The 17,190-nt window shown below is 39.3% G+C and overlaps 2 protein-coding genes across 10 annotated transcripts in view; one reads left to right on the top strand and one right to left on the bottom strand.

Annotated features, from left to right (window-relative positions):
• The window catches only part of OPN4 (opsin 4), a 38,386-nt gene extending 22,310 nt beyond the window's left edge, over positions 1–16,076 (bottom strand). For 2 of the 7 annotated variants that reach the window (XM_072931457.1, XM_072931455.1), the window contains exon 1: positions 1,932–16,076. In XM_072931457.1, the coding sequence (XP_072787558.1) occupies positions 1,932–1,958 (27 nt within the window). In that variant the 5' untranslated portion in view covers positions 1,959–16,076. The remainder of the gene's footprint in view (positions 1–1,931) is intronic. The other 5 variants (XM_072931453.1, XM_072931452.1, XM_072931451.1 and 2 more) reach the window with 3 other exon arrangements.
• Positions 1–17,190, top strand: part of WAPL (WAPL cohesin release factor) — a 134,379-nt gene that overhangs the window by 33,071 nt on the left and 84,118 nt on the right. The gene's annotated exons all lie outside the window — the stretch shown is intronic.

Genomic DNA, 17,190 nt, shown 5'->3' with positions numbered 1-17,190 from the left:
TTCAGTGCTGATTCTGATTGATTGATCTGTATGATATCAATTCCAAAGCCAGGAGTAGGAAAAACTATGTCTAAGACATTTTTTCAGCTACTTCTGCCTGAATATGGCAGAAGGATTGGATCTAATTTGGTGTAAAACAAGACAACTAAAGGGGGAAGAAAAATAGGGAGTGCTATGTGGTTGCTTTTATCTCATCTAACTTTTATATCTCATCATGCTTTTATTTCATCTAACTTCAAACTGTAGGCACTGGTTTTGCAGGAAGAATGTTATAATAGAAGAGAACTCAGTTACAAAACATTGCAAGTTTTGGCAGTCCAGCATGAACTTTGGCAATATAGCAAGTTTCTTTGTTCTTAATTTTCCTATAAACGCAGGTAAGGAAACCACTTATTCACACAGTTTGACTTATACAACTGTATAGTTGTATAAGTGTTAGTGTATATAGTGTATATAGTGTTAGGCCTTTTACACTACAACAAATTACATCATTTAGAAAAACTATCTGACCAGAAACACTGTAATTTCCTGGGGTTCCTTGTGTGGTGTTTGTACTGCTTGCCTACAAAGAAGCCTTAAACAACTGATAACACTTATTTTCCTTTACAGGTCCTTTCTCTGATTTCTGTGCTTGCCTCTGTGGGCACTTGCTCTGTGATGACAGGCAGCACAGAGAGGAGTGTAATCCCCCCTCAATTATGGTTTCAGCAGGGTGACGCTAACTGCTAAGCCCTCTTTCCAGTAGACAGCAGGGCTTTCCATAGATGATGCTCGTCCTGTTGAGCAATTTGGATAGCAGATTTTGTATCCTATCTTCCGGATTTAATCTCGGCCACAAGCAGCACACACTGCTTTCACTCCTGAGACTCTCTTAAGCCAGTCTTTGTGTCAAGTTAAAATGCAAAATTTTGGTGATACAGATACTTGACCTAGGGAGAGAAAAGGGATAGCTAATGAGATTGCTCAGCAGAATATGGAAAAGATCAATTTTTAATTTTCCAGTGTAAATCAGTGTGTCCCCAGAATCCTTTTCCATTTTGCCATGCACTCTTCAGTCCCTTTTCTCCTTTCCTGCTATCCTTCTTCACATGTTATCCATCTAATTTCGTCTTTTAAGTGCCTTGGCTCAGGACACTTGTTTATTTTTCTGTAATATACTGCAGATATCCATGTTTTATTAAAAAATAGATTTTAAAAAACTTTAAAAATTAGGTTGGTTCATGTTTTCACTTTAAACTTTTAAACAGACTTTAGTAAAAACAGCACATGATGAGACACAAAGCCAGGAAGAGGACTTCTGAACTCCTTTGGTTCAGGCTTGTGAGGTTGGACAGAGAAAATTTTCAGCAAACCTAAAAAATTCCATCTTGAAGTGTCATCACAACAGAGTCTCACTTTCACAGTTCCAAGGAAAATGTCTTTCTCTTTAGTATATAAAAACTCAGAAGGAGCTTTGATAGGACTTACCTGAGAAAACCTTCCAAAAAACTTTCTTGGGTAACTGCACATAACTCTTTTAACATTTACATAAGCACTACACTGCACTTACATATAATTACAGAAATTATGGGGATTTCTGCCCTGAATAACAACACAAGAGAGCATCGTGTTTGAACTGCTAAACAACAGTTTAACATACAAGAACATCTCGTTTTGATAGTTTGCAACATATTTGATGCACTTTGCCATTAGACATTCCTGCCTGTCTTCTGCCCATGCAACTCTGCTAAAAAACACTGCTTGTACAGCCCTTGCTGCATTAAACAAATAGCCAAAGGGATAAAAATAAAATTTTAAAGTTTTCATTATGGCATTATTGCATTATAGCATAAAATGTGTACATGCTTCTTAACTGTCCATTTATAGTCCTACAAATGCCAGCATTGCCAGAGATCTACATGCTACAGCTTTAAGTGACAGAAAACACTTACTGTTGGGGCTCTGAGAAGCAGATCCATCTGTGTGTAGGCATTGGCTTCCGAGCCATTCCATGCGTTGAAGGACTCCACAGTTTTGGTGCTCTCAGAGGGAAAAAGATCCCCTTCTGAATGGGCTGATTATTCAGGTGAATAAAATCTAAGTAAAACCAAGAAAGAAGAGCTGTCCTCTGAATTTAAGTCAGCCACTTTACCTTTGTGTGTGTGAAGCAGGTTGTTAGATTCTTTGGAATGGTGTTAGATCCAGTGCAGAGTTTCTCACTAGAGCTTCAGATTGCTTCAGTCCATCATCAGCTCAGCGAAGGGCAGCAGCAGCAGCTTCCATTTAAATACGGGAGAGGGCAGAGTCCGCACATGCCCAGTTTGCAGCTTGTTCCATCTGATTCCAGCTTCACTTTAATGACAGTAGAAAACTGATGCTCACTTAAAAGTGCTGGTGCCTGGTTTTTGCTTTTGACCAATTTATGTCTGAATTGTAATGCTATTCCCACACTATCTCTGTATGAAGACACCAAAGTTAAAAGGTGGAGTTCAATCTGTCTTAAATATACAGTTTTTTTCACCATATTGATGAGTTAGTTTTTTGTAGTCTGCTTTTAAAGATACATGTGTACAGTTCTGGTGAAACTGTCAGATCTCAAATAGATTCTGATATTTAACAATGTGCTTGTATGCACTTTTGTCTTGTAGAATTAAGGTCATGGTTGTTTGTTGGTCTACTTCTAAAAATAAACAAAACATAGGGATAAAACCTGACATCATCCTTTTCTGCTTTTTAGTTAAAAAGCAAAACAAAACAAAAAAACCCACACAAATACCTTAGGTAGAGAACAGAAAATATCCATCTGTTTCAAGAGTTGCCTGCTTTCTTTTCAGTTGTGTTTAGGTAAAGTACACATGAATGAACGGATTCTCATTCACACAAATCTGGCTTTACATTCCACTGTGCAAAGACATGAATTGCTGTATTCCCAGTTGAAGGCCCATTACTGTTGTAAAGTGAAGTTTAATTGCAACAGAGAATTAGGCACAGTGTGTGAAAAAGCTTCTAGTACATACTGCAGCCTAAGTATCACAGAGTTTAGGCCTTCCGCTCACTGTCCAAATGACCCTGATGCAAGCTATTAGCTTCACTGCAGTTGGTATTAAAAATAGATGGTGTGAACTGTTACTGGAAAGCCTTTGTGAGAAGGCTATGTTAGTAATGGTGGGAATTGCATTGCCCCAGCTCTGCACATGTACCTTTCCTTGAATGAACACCTGCAGTACCTAACCATAAACTGAAGGATTGCTTTTCTTTGTGTGAATGGGAGCTGTGCCTCTAATGAAAGGCACTCACCTATAGTGTTGCAGTTTCCCTTGATAGTCATTTAAGGGAATGCAATCCTTTTGATAATCATTTAAAGAGGGAAGCAATCCTTATTGTCACCAGGCCTCTGAACATTAACCAGAAGAGAGCTTCTTAAGAGTCTACAGGCTCTCAAACCATGACACCCTAAGAATAACTATTAGCAGGTCCATTGTGCAAGGCAGAGAGATTTCATCTGGTGTCCCTGCCCTGCTGTGTTGGTAGATGCAACCAAGCCAGATTTAAACCAGCTGTGGCAGAACAGCACCCAGAGGTGGCTGATCCACTGACTAGTTTCACCTTTGCCAATGTCTGAGATTCTATGGTCTCTTTATAAAGTGTCCTCTTCCCTTCTCTCTGTGTGACATCAGAACATGAGTATCAGGGCAATGGTAGATGTGACATTAATGTATGACTGTCTAGAGACGCTAATGTGAACTCCAAATCCACCCCTCTGCATGCACAGCACTTGCACGGTAATGATGCTGCAGCAAACAATGTTGTTGGACATTTTGGGGGACAGGACCTTTTTGGAAGATAATTTTGCATTTTACTACTAAATAGTCAGAAGATGTCATTACAGAAAGCCACAACGTGAAACTGGCAAAGGCTTGTTCTATCTTCAATTGAAGCTTATCAAGGAGCAGAGCAGAAAGTACAGAAATTATTGATGTGCAGAGAAATGAGACAATGGTAGGTCTCCCATGTGTGAACTTTGTACTCAAAGGAGTTGCACACAGGTACATCCTGATCTTGTCAAACTGATAAGACAAAGTTTCAGACATACAATCTTCAAGAATAAATACTAGATCAGATGTGATCTTTGACTTGACATTCTCATTTTCATTGCTTAGATAATCTTAGTTTTCTGCTTTGTCTTAGTTTTGGACAATGCCAACACTCAATCTGTTTACATACAGCTTGTTCATAAAGTTCTCCTTTTCTCTGGGTCACAAATGACATTTTTCTTCCTTCTTATTTCCTCTCATCTTAACAACAAGTTAATGCACCGAAAATATTTCATTTCCAGTTAGCCTGGAAGCACTGACTTTTTGGGCATTTTTAGGGGAGCCTGTAATATGTTCAGCAGAGTAATCAAATAAGAGAATAAATATATGTTTTTAAAGTAAATTAGACATTATAGAAGCAGAAGCTGTCTTCCTGCTTCATTAGATTTGGTGTTGATATACACACCTTTGCAGAGAGATTACTTTGATTAGTTCAGCAGTTCCTGAGAGCATTTATGAAAGAACATGCAGTGTAAAGGAGAGAAAGTTTTCCCACTGGGAAGCAGATGCTAGTCCAAAGAGGGCTACTTGTTTGGTATCCTTCCTTAGCCTTAGGACTCTGCTTCTGGGAACACTCAGCTCTTGCAAGCTAGGGAAACTATTTCTGCAAATGAGACCCTAACACTCAGATTCGTGGCCAGTGGAGGTGTTCATATGATGGCAGCTGTGTGATCCTTTATTATGGCCAATTGCAAGAGGCAATTCAGCTGCCCTGTTTTATGTGTGATGACTCGGCTTCCATGGAAGGAGAGGAATCATCCTACAACTGTACAAGGTTTGAAGTATGAGACATCTCATTATCTGTCCCTAGGGCTCAGGGAGTCACACAGCAAATCACTCACAAAACCTTTTTTTCTCTCAGGTTTTCTTTGCTTTATATGCAGTGTTAAACCAGAGAGAACAGTGCTAAGTATTCTGTTGAGCAATAATTGTTTTTCTTTATAGTTAAGACTATTTCACTTGAAGTTAATCATAACATTAAGACCTGTGGATCAGGAGGGAAATATGGCCTCTCTCTCTTTCCCTTGTTTATTCTCTACCAAAATCTTACCTCTGCTGTATTTCTGGGAAGCCTAATGGAGAAAACATATCAGTTTATGACCCCATGTGCTTTCCAAAGGCATCAGTTCATTCTACAGCTTTCCAACATTTCTGCCACAAATTCTGTGTGTGAAACATGCAGAAAGTTCACCTGGCTTGTGGCCCAGGTCTGAATTGTGCTCCAGTGACTTCTAGAGAAAGGAAAACCTGCCTAGCGTTAATCTCTCAGAATTCTGTCACATTGAACTATGGTGAGAACAGCCTTCCCACCTTGAGAGTCTTGCTTTCAACTGGATGCCAGCTGCCTACGAAGGTACTCCATCCCTCCCCCTCTTCAGCAGGATGAGGAGGGAAAAAAATAAGATAGAAAAAACCTGTGGCTCAAGATAATGGCAGTTTAATAAAGCAAAGGCTGTGTGTGGAAGCAAAGGAAAAGAAAAACTTATTCTCTACTTCCATCAGCAGGAGGTGGCCAGCCAATACCCAGGAAGCAGGGCCTCAGTAGGCACAGCAGTTATCACAGAAAACAAACACTGTAATAACAAGTGCCCCCTGCATTCTCCTTTCTCTTAGCTTTCACTGCTGAGCAGATATCATAATACCATGGAATATCCCTTTGGTCAGCTGGATCTGCTGTCCTGGCTATGGCCCCTGCCAAGATCTTGCCCTCTGGCAAGGGGGGAATGCTGGAGAGGCAGCATTGCTGCAGTGCCAGCACTGCTCAGCCAGAGCCAGAACACTGAGGTGTGAACAGCACCTTCCTGGGTACCAGCACAGCCCAGCTCAGGGAGGGCTGTGATGTAAGAATGAGCTCCAGCTCAGCCAGACCCGAGGCAGCCTCTTGCTGCTGATAATTTACTTCTGTTCACAGTTTTTTATAAATTACAGGCAAAAATAGCAGAAAGACCACAGCCTCTGGGACCCTTCCAGGAAACTGAGAAAATTGTCTAACAGAAAAAGGGAAAGATAATGCCTGGATAAAATTTAATTAAAGTCCAAATGAGTATAAGATTTCTTTCACAATGATAGGAAAAGAACTAATTTTCCTCTCCTTTGGCTGGGAGCTGTGGGTGGAATTAGGTGTTAGCTCATCTCCAGGAATAGAGAGTGCACCGCAAGAACAGGTAATCTGCTGCCTACAGGATAAACAGACTGCTTTTGGGAAATGCCAGGAGAGCTAAACCACCAGGGGCATGGTCAGCTAGGCATTAATGACTTTGAGGCACTTTTACAATGGCTCACCTGGGCTTCTTTAAACTCTCTGAAAGATTATTTGGGTTTCCAAGGCCAGCATACAGAAAGAGGAACAGACTACTCAGAAATGGGAAAGGTAAAGTCTGCACTTTTCTTTGAGTGCAGACACAGGTCTGGGTCTTGAGTTACCATAAAGGAGGCATTCACAAAACAAAGTTTTTTTGTATTGTTAATAAGTTGAGTGATTTTATTTTTTTTTCCTGATTGTGATGTGGGGAATGATAGCAACAATTCCTGAAAACATCTTGGGGAAGACAATTCTCAGTGCTCAGACTATGCTCTGCTTGCCCTCTAGACATGCTAGGTAATCCTATAAGTGATAGAATAAATGGAAGAACTATCAATTTTTCATTTGAGTGTCCATTTATTTGCAGTATCTGCTTTTCAAAAGGCAAAATCACACTATAAAATCTGAGTCCACAGCAGCCTTCCCCACACAGCTCCCCTGTATAGTGTGAGTCCTGGGAATCTCGTTTGGTATTGCTTCTCAGTGGCTGCAACATCTGAAAACATGGTTCTGTCAGAACCATTTTTAGGGCCCTATTTTTGTACTGGTACCTGCAACAAATATATCTGCTTTGATATGCAGGTGAAAACTGGTTGCTTGTCTTACACAAAACTCTGGTTTCAACCATCTGTGTTCTTTTTGCCTTTTAACAGCTAAGATCTGTCAGAGGGGAGCTCTCCCACTTCTTAGCTGTTCTCAGAGTGTGCACTACAATTTTTGGCACCCCAAATAACAAGGCAGGGAGAGAGCTGTGTAATATATATCTTCTGTGTGCTCTATTAATCATAAAAATTAAATTTAGTTTTTCATGCCTGCAGCAACTTGGCAAGGTGACAGAAGGCAAGAAGACCCTTTGTAAATAAAATTGTTAAACTGAATACAAAGTTCTGTATGGCCTCTCATGGGAATATACTCTTGGGGCTCCTCAAAAATCAATAGATAAAATAGAAAACAGTAAATCAAATCAACATGGTTTTTATTGTGCTACAAAAGTGAGTAATTCACTTCATGGGTAGTTCTAATTTTGTAGGGTAGCCAAGATCTATGGTGAATAGCAAAGACACAAACTCTAGGGTGCAGCCAGCAACCTCTAACTCTGGGCTCTTTAGCCCGACAGCAGGAGAGGGAGAATCCCAGGCCTGGGCCAAGTACAGAAGGGCCAGACCAGAAAGGATGGTTTAGAAGGATCCCTTCAAACACAAGATTTTTTTCTAATACTTAGCAAAACCAAAATCTTTTCCACTGAGATAGAAAGATTCCATCAGCGATCTCTCCAGTCTGAATGTAGCCCTGTATATGGCATTAGGCTGCAAGTCTATGGCAAGGTACAATCCAGCAGCTTCTCTTCCTGAGTTTCCCCAGTTGTGTTTCCAGCTACTTCTGGGGTTCATGGCTTCAAGGCCAGCTAGCTTGAAAAGGTCAGCCCACGTCTGTCCCTCTTGTCCTTCTTCACAGAATCTGAACACAAAACAGTTGCAGAAAGAGCTCTCAAAATCAGCCAAGTTGGATTTGCAGTGCCTCCAAAAAAAGCCTCTTAACCCTGATTTGTGGAGTGAGCCCTCAGATTCATCCTTCCCTGTCTCCTATGGCTTAACCTCTTTGCAAAGCCTACCCTTCTCTAAGGAGCTCTGGTTAGCCAAACTCTTTTCAAACAGTTTCAGCTGGAAGCTTCCCTACTTCTAGTTCCAAAGAAGAGCTCTCGCCTTCTCATATGTGTGAATTAAAACTGATTGTGCTGGTGCAGCTTAGTGCCTGCTGTTGGCAGGGAGAAATCATATTTTAAAAACAACTGAAAAGTTGCTGTATCATTGCAGACAAAATGCCCCATCTTTTTGGCAATAATTAGATACAAAACTTAAAGAAAACTTCCCTTGTTATTCTCTTCCCCTTAATAAACCATGTCTCTATCACAGACAAGTCAGTCTACACTAGGCTGAAATGTGGAATCAGCATATGGTGGTGTCGAAGCTACTTGCAATTTTTGCTGAAAGCAGGCATTATGAAAGATTTGCTCATGCAGAGATACAGCAGAATTGTGTGTTTCCCAGCTACTATACTATGCCAGTAAGAGGAGGATTATTGACAGGGGAGGGGTGAGAAATAAAACTGTATAGAAATTATATCAATAATTTTCCCTCTACTGAAATGCTGGCTGCCACTAAAGGTACACACAGTGGCCCATGGCAGACAACAGTGCCAGGATTTGGTCAGCACTGGCATGGAGCTTGTACTGCTTACAGGAAGAACTACTGGTACTGTTTAGTTTTTGATTGTTGGTTTTTTACTCCCATCTGCTTATGTGGTAGTTACTTATAAACTCTACAGAACTCAGCGACTTGAGCCTCTTGTGGGAGGGGCTGCAGAAATACCTTGCCAGGTAAGACAGAGGACAGTAATGGAGAGAGACAGACCTCTGATGAACAGACTAAGGAAAGATGAACACTATAAGCAATTTTTATCCACACACAGCAATAAAAATTTAAACCTTGATATTTGAGAAATAATAGTTCATGATAACCAGAGGGTAAACAAAGTGTAGTGCCACTTGGTATTAAAGAATTATCATCTTTCTCCTTAGATAATAGCACTATTGTGCACAAATTATATGCAGAAAATACATTTGCTGCCCTGATGGCTATACAATTACTTTTTCTGCCACACACATCTTGTCTTACAACATCTCTGTGAAAGAAATCTTATCATTTCAAGAAATACCATTAGTGGTTATGTAGGTGAAAAAAGCAAACCACAATTGTGAAGCCACTAGTGGGAGAAAATTCTGTTTATGCACTAAATAAGCAGGCATCTCAAGTCCCAGCAACTGCTGGCCATTGCAGATACCCTGTTTTGCTGTTCTAGACTGCACTGTGCCCAGTGCTTTCAGAAGTTGGAGCAGGATGAGAAGGAAGAAACAGACCACTTACTAACATCACTGGATTTTGAAAATCTTGTATTTTAATTGTTTCTGAAAAGTGCCTGACAAGCAAATGAAAATTAAACTGGCCAGAGAATATTTTATCTGTGTCTGTAAGAAATTTCAGGGTCCTACACAAGACAAAAGAGCCAGCAGCAACCTGCACCAAATGCTGTTTCAGCTACAACTGTGTCCAAGATTTGGGCAGGATTCTGTAATGGCCACTGAAACCAGAGACATTATGAGGAGTTTGTCCCTGCTGCAACTTGAAACTCTTCACACAAAGTCTGAAATCAAACAGACCTAATGCTTAAGCTAGAGCAGAATCCAGTGCAGATATACTATCAGAGGTTCTCAGTGTACATAAGTGTGAAGCCATATGTCTGTTTCTTTATAAACTCTTCTGCTAGGGCTGTCATCCAGCCTGTTATCACCATGGACTCTGATTTCCCAAGTGTCAGCATAAGGCCTCTAAATGAACATGTTCTTCTTTGTTTAGCTCTGCAGTGTGGTCTTTATTAATATCTACTGTGCTGAATGCCTCCTCTGGATCCTCAGTGACTTCTGTTTCAGTTGCTATGACATCCTTTTAGTCCAACCTTAATTAATGGAAAGTACAGAACAGTTATCACACGTTTGCAGACAAGTGTTGCAAGTGTGCAAGTGAGACTGTGTACAGCTGTGTCTAAGACCCTTTCATTTGGATCCTATCCTCTCCTAGCTCCCTTCTTTAACTGTTGTTTCCCTGCATGCACTTTGACAACGCTCCACCCTTCTTTTCTCTCAAATCAGATAGATATTCTGGTTTTCACTTTTAAAAGCCTTGATAGATTCTCTGTCTCCAGCTTAGCTATCATCTTTCAGACAGCTCTGGCTTGCCAGCTCCCTCATCCTGTCAGCCAGGGATGCCCATTTCCATCATTCCCTGAACACAGTTTCCACCACGCATGATTTGCTGGTCTCCATGCAGTTCTGCATGCTGGTGGCAGTGGCAACAAGAGACATTGACAATAGGTGGGCTTCAGGCACACACAGCCTGCTGGCCATGTTGACACCACTGATCTATAGTGTCTGAGATTATCTGCCCCTCTCCTACTAGTACACCTCCATTTCTTATCTCCTTGTACTTTGATAACAAGCTCTTTGGAGCAGAGATTTTTTATTCCATGCTGGGATCATGTTTTCACTTGCCTAACATTTCAAAGTATTAGAGCAATGCAAATGTAGTAGGATTTCCATTTTCTGGTAATGCCATGAATTCACTTAACAAATATACTCAGCTTAATTTTTTGGGTGAACTTGTGAATAATTCAGTATGACTACAAGAAAATGTCAGTGTTCTGTTTTAATAAAAATGTGGACAGCTAAAAATGGTCTTCAGAGATTAAAAAGCAAAAGAGTAAGCCTTCTGGCTACACACACATCTCAGAAGCAAACCAGTATGAAGTGATAAATACTGGCACCAATTCTCAGAAAGTCAAACTGCAGTTTCTTACTTCAGTTTTATGATTCAGCCTACTCCCTTCAGAACTGGTATTCCTGCTCATGACTTGCAGATGATGTTGCAAACTACAAAAACATAACTGGGGAATAATTTTTCTGCACAGTAGACAAACATAGACAAACATGTAATCTCTACTTACTGTAACAAATTTTCACTAAAATAATATCCTGAAATTCATATTTGTGATAGGGAAACCTGGGCACTGCACTCTATCTGCTCTTTCAGATGGCTACAAATGTACTTGAAAAAAAGGAAACATATTAACAACATACAGCCTTGAGTATGGTCTTGAGCCCCCAGGATACTCGAGTGATTTTGCACACCACTAGACAGTTTCCTTCTTGTACAAAGTCAAGGATGTCACCAGGAGGGAGTGACTGACCTCTCCCTGTGAAATAAACCAGTGGATTCATGATCCTCAGATTTAGACAGGCCTTATCTCACTTCCAATGAATGACTCAGCCACTTTGTTTCCTAGGGAGAAAAAAGAACGTGCTCTTTTCTAAGCAGAGTTTCAGTAATGAAACTTAAGACCATAGAACACCTCAACAAAAAATGGACATTTAAGAGGCATTTCTCCCTGATCACAAAAACATTTTTTGTGTGTTTCTATCCTTTCTTGCAACTTCAGTTGCAAAACATAATTTAATAATTATTCTATCCTCTCTTGCTCCCCCCACCAAAACAAAACTCTATCCAGCCAAAAAGTTAAACCTTTGCCATTAATACACATACAGTTTACTAAACAACTGCATTGCTGCTTCCTTTGACTCAAGAGGTGAAAATGCTACTTTTTTAGTGTTCATTTTTAATAACTAATATTCAGGGAGAAGAGGCAAACAGAAATACAATCACGTCTGTCTCCACAATTTTAAATGAAGTTCAAAACATCCTAACCATGCAATCAGGACAAACTTTTGCTATTATATTCCTGACTATGGACATATTTAAAAGCCCACAAAGTCTTTGTTTTCAAGTTCATTGACTTGTGGCACAGTTACTTTCTTGGATTTCTCTTAGAGTGAGAGTGCAGGGTTATTTATCTCTCAGTTCAGAGGGAAACATTCTTGGGCAACAATCAGAACTTGTTACCATCATCAGACAACTGCAGAGATCTCAGTCTGCTCTGGTACTCTGCAAACAGCAAGACAACAGTTATAATGGTTGGCTACTCCATGAGCAAAAAAACCTCATGACATCATTCTTAAGTTCAATACCAAAGAAACTCAGACCTATTTTTGGAGCATAATCAGTAGAGCATGAGAGTGGCCATTATGAGTCAGTCCAAAGGTGTGTCAAACCCCCATCCAGTGACTGAAAGCAGCATGCCAGGAAGGAGTGCAAAAAAATGGAGAGATTTCCCCAAAATACTCTTTCAGCCTCAAATAGCATGCAGCTCAGCAAATCTGTGCTTCTCAACCCATATTTCAGTGATCTAACTCAAATGCTGATAGGGCTTTTGTGGGTTTGTAAAAGGATTCAGGATGTAGGTAAGAATGTAGTTTCAAGCTGTCAATGTAAAAGTCTGGGAAAAGAAAGGCTGGAATCTGAACCATGAAGTTATTTCAGTCCAAGCTAAATTGCTCTTTAGCTTGAGCACAAGCACAGAAATCTGAAAGCTAACACAGCCTCTCTTGGAAGGCTTTGTATAATTTAAAACAGAGTCATACTACAAAATCAGTTTTCAGCTCAGCTTAGCAGATCTTCATGATATGCAAGTGCCTTTCAAAAGAGTTGACAAAATGAACCAGCTGAGACTCAAACTCCCTTTCCTTCCTTTCTTCTAATTATTGGAAGAGAAATTATTCCTCTTAAAATGAATTCTTGCTTCACCAATTTTAATGGAACATTTTTTTTTAATATCCTAGATAATCTTACTAAAAGCTCAGCTTTTCAAGGTTTGATGATCAGAGCTGAGATTCACATTCCAGAGAAGTGCCTGCAACTGAAGCACCCAGACTACCTGAAGATTTAGGAACATGGTTTTTTAATAAGAATTAGCCCTAAGAATGGAGAGGCTGAGTAGAACTAAAAATCTAACACAGTAAGGCAACATAAACACGGGAATAATTTATAATCACTGCTGTTTCTCAGGCTTTTCTTGTACTTTTATGGTGCTTCTGAGTTTTTTACCTTTGCTTATTGAAATTACAGCAGTAAAAGGCTCATCATGATTCACTGACCACAGAAAAATAATGAAGGCAAGACTTTAGAGACTATTTTTCATTCTCCAGCCATTCTACTGGGACCAGGCTCTTAATTTTTAGTAGCCAGTGGAGTTATGGATATATGAGAAATATCTACTCATAGGGAGATGAGTATTTATTCCTTTAATGATCATCTGTGCATGAGCCTTTTTGGACCCCTGGTTCTGGAACTTGACCTATGTACTTATTGTGAGGTCACTTGAGGTACTTTTCTGAAAATACACATGTAGGAGTCAAAGATGCCAGTGATCTTTTGTACAGGGTAAGTACCTAACTAAACTCTGAGGAATAATTTTCAATTTGTTTTCTTCTAATTAGAATTGCATGAGGCAGAAGTTTGACACTGTTTAAATTCGGGATACAACTTATTTATTTACCAAAAGATAGAAATTACTCAGCTTTTTAAAATTAAATATTTTTTCTTCACATGAAGGAAAACTTTTTTAACCACCTGTCCTCAGCTGAGGACAGGTGAAGAACTTTCTGCTCCGTTTAATACAGAATGCTTCCCTCTGTCTCCTTGCAGAAAAATAATGGCCATTAGGTGACAGGTCTAACAGAAAAACACCACCCAGGCACATGAAACCAGGTGCATTTAGAACTTATATAAGTCTTATTTTACAATCACCTTCACTAACTTCTATATGAAAGTCCTAAGTCTTAATTTACACAGACATGTGATGTTTGTGTTTCTGTCCCACAGCTGATGGAGGCAGTACATGCTAAAAAAAGAGAATTAACTTGAATGACTGATCCTCACAGACATTTGATAACCTGATATTACGTAAGATTTCCCCAAAATACCATTTAAGTACTTAAAACCCCCTTACTTTGAAATATGGTGTAGATTATCAGTGCTGACAGTGAAAAATGAAGTCAAATTATTGTATCTGTGCAACAGAAATAGTGAGGGCCTTAAAAGGGCAGGTGATGAGCTATATAATCTGTTAAAGAGTAAAATGTCTGTAGTCTCATAAGCCATAAGCTATAGAAGAGTATGCAGAAAACAGCCAAAGATATACAGCTTGTACTGAACAGAGGTGCTGATAACTGAAGTTCAGGTATTCAACATATAAAGCAACTCAAAAGTGCAGACTAAATGATAGCCAGAAGAACACATACAGTGTAATAAGTTACTAGTTAAAAAGATAAAAGGAGCCAAAGTTCATAGTCTTTGAATTCAAGAGATTGGAGAGCTGGATCTGGTTTATGCAGCTTGGTCACAAACCCAAAGTGCACTGCACTGCCCTGGATGAATCGGAAGAAATCCAGCACCCAGTTACCCCGTGCAGCTGGGAACTACAGAGAATCTGGAACCTGGGGGTGGTGGGATAAGGAGCTGCTTCAGTGGCTGAAGAGCTGCACAGTGCCACCACCAGCAGCCCTGACCCCTGGGGAGCAGAGCAGCCATGGGCAGAGTCAGCCTCTGGAAGGAGCAGCACAAATGAAACAACCCCCTGTTAACTTTGAAAAACACAGTGCTGCACATGCATGAGTTTCTCATTTCTGTACTACTTCATACTTTCCAAAGTTCAGTGCAAATTTCTCTTACAGAGAAGGTAGATGGAAAGCACCTAACATTCAAGTTAGTATTAGAAAACACATAATAAAAGGGACAGACAAGAGCAGAGGAAGGAGTCAGCACAGAACTGACCAAAGCAAGCACTAAGGTACCATTCATCAAACAGAGGTGCCCATCCTTTACTCTCTAGGAACAGAAATAAATCTACTTGCAGCAGTAATCAATAATGCCTGAAATCAATAATACATAGCAGACTAATGGAACTGAAAAGTCATTAGTGGTGTGGAAGGCTTACTAAAAGCAACCTGCCTGAACATTGACATTAGCCCTAGTCAGAGGATGGACAATCTTGTCTGTGCAAAACCCAGTATTATATCTTCAAGTGATATGAAAAGCAGATCCTGATTTTTTTTTTTTCAAGAAAAGAACTGTAAAAATAAGTCTCTTGATAGGTCCTTTCAATATTTTTTGCCTGGAGCTTCTAAACTAAAAATATCTTTCTTTCAAAAAGGTTATGAGAGGATATTCAGGGTTTTTTCAGGATACATCAGTAAGAAATAACTAGTTGAACTATCTTTTGCTAAGGGACAACAATTAAGAAACTTTTTAGTAAAGCACTAACTAGCACTAGAAGTTAATACGGCTGTTATAAAACTAATAAGTCAAATCAAATGTATCTTGTATAAGGAATACTTATTGACATGAAATATTTTGATCTTACGAACAGTTCTGACATAATATTTATGTGAGAGGATTCCAAATTTGTACATCAAGTCTGTTGCAGAAATCATCTCTTCAAAAAAGGGACTCCTCTGAAGAGCAGCTGTACTCAGACAGGAATGGTCTTTGAATATTCAAAGCAGATGGAAAAGGTCTCTTGCAGGTTTTGCTCACCAAAAGACTGATATTCCTAATAATGAATAGCACACAAAAAGAAAGAGAAGAGGCATCTTTCTCATTGCCACCACACACAAAGGAGGAAAACCAAAGATAGTTCTCTTGAGAAAATGAATTCTGAAATTCGGTATAAAGTCTTTTTAAAGCAACCAGCAGACCTTTGAGACTTCCAAAATTTAGTGCAAATGCTGACCATGTTACTTCCCTCCTCATTCTAAAGACTTTTAGTAACTTCAGATCCCACTACTAGTTTTCTTCCCTTTGTTATATCCCTTTGGTCCTGTCTTTTTGTGCATAGAAGTTGTCACTTCCTTGAAAGGCAAGTCAAAAACTAAACTATCTGGAAATAGCAAATTAGGTTAAATCACAGCTAATGCAAATTCTATTAATAAAACTATTCGCAAAAAACTGGGCAAGTTTCCAGATATAGATAAAAAGGTATAAAATAAGATTGCAGAAGGTCTGTAAGAACCAGTGTGATAGTATAACTGGAATCCCTTAACCTCTATCAAACCTCATAATGCTATAAAGCTTATGGTAACTGAAACTAAAGCATGTACTAAGTCATGTTGATTGTAATTTTTTTAATGCATATGGTAGATTAAGGCATAACAAGTTTTAACAACCCTTTTGTTGGCTAGGAAAGTAAATATTAATATGCTCATGAACACATGACCTTGCTAAACAAATGAAAAATTAAGAGCATTCCATCCCTACAGGTCTGACCAGAGCCCACTGTGCTAGACTAAGGCACACTCTGGTAAAAGCAAAACTCTGAGTGAGTTCTCAGTCACCCCTGAACCTGTGGTAAATCATAAATTTTATGATTTGGAGACAGACATTGGAGGGGTTGGGTTCTTTTAGGAGTTTGTATAGGAAGAGAAGAATAACTTTATATAGTGTTGTACACACTGATCTACCAGTGCAGAAGATGTCATCAGGTGGGAATCCTCCTGGGAAATTGAGTGTAACTGGAAAAAATTAACAGTAAGATGGCCTCCTAACTTATTGGCCACTTATTACTATTTAAATGGTGTTCTGTGAAATCTTGATAGTTCAAGCAATAGCTCATTTACCCAGCTTATGCTGTCCTTGTTCCACTAGGAATATTGCCTTTGTGATGGTGTGTTTCTTTTGTCACCTTTTTCACCTTACTCTGTTCTTCTCATCCCATTCTTTTTCCTCCCACCCTTCATTCCTTTCCATTTTCCCAAATTGTATCTCTCATTCATTCCATTCTCTTACTTATCCTTTTTTAATTTCCCCATCTTTCAGTCTTTGAGGAAGAACAGTTAGTCTTGTAGAAAAATGGAAAAGCACAAAAGCAAGCCATTTTTCTTAACAGGGAATCATACCTGCAGCAAACTAATGTGGGATTGGTATTGCTTGGAACAATTCTGAGTTTCTCATCAGCCAGTCCCACTCTAATTCTGTGTCAAAGAGCTCTTTGCACACCCAGCAGGCTAATTAAATGCACAGACTTTTTAATAAGACCTTTAAAAAGCTTTCACTCAAATATTTGGTGCAGACTTAGAAGCTTTTTTTTTAGGTAATGAAGGAAGCCTCCTTTGAGGAGAATGACATTACTCCATGATAAGATGAAAACATGAAAATGTGCCTTTTCTGCACCCACAGAGAAAAGGCATGCTATTGCATGTTGCTGCATATAATTCATTAGTTGAATTAATATAATTTGGAAAAGTCTATGCTTATTCTAAAAAATAATCAACAGTTTAAAAGAAGCCCATGACCTGCACTACCAGAAAGTCAC

Source organism: Taeniopygia guttata, chromosome 6 (genome assembly GCF_048771995.1).
Source record: "Taeniopygia guttata chromosome 6, bTaeGut7.mat, whole genome shotgun sequence".
NCBI classification, from domain to species: domain Eukaryota; kingdom Metazoa; phylum Chordata; class Aves; order Passeriformes; family Estrildidae; genus Taeniopygia; species Taeniopygia guttata.
This window is presented reverse-complemented; position numbering and strand designations above follow the sequence as displayed.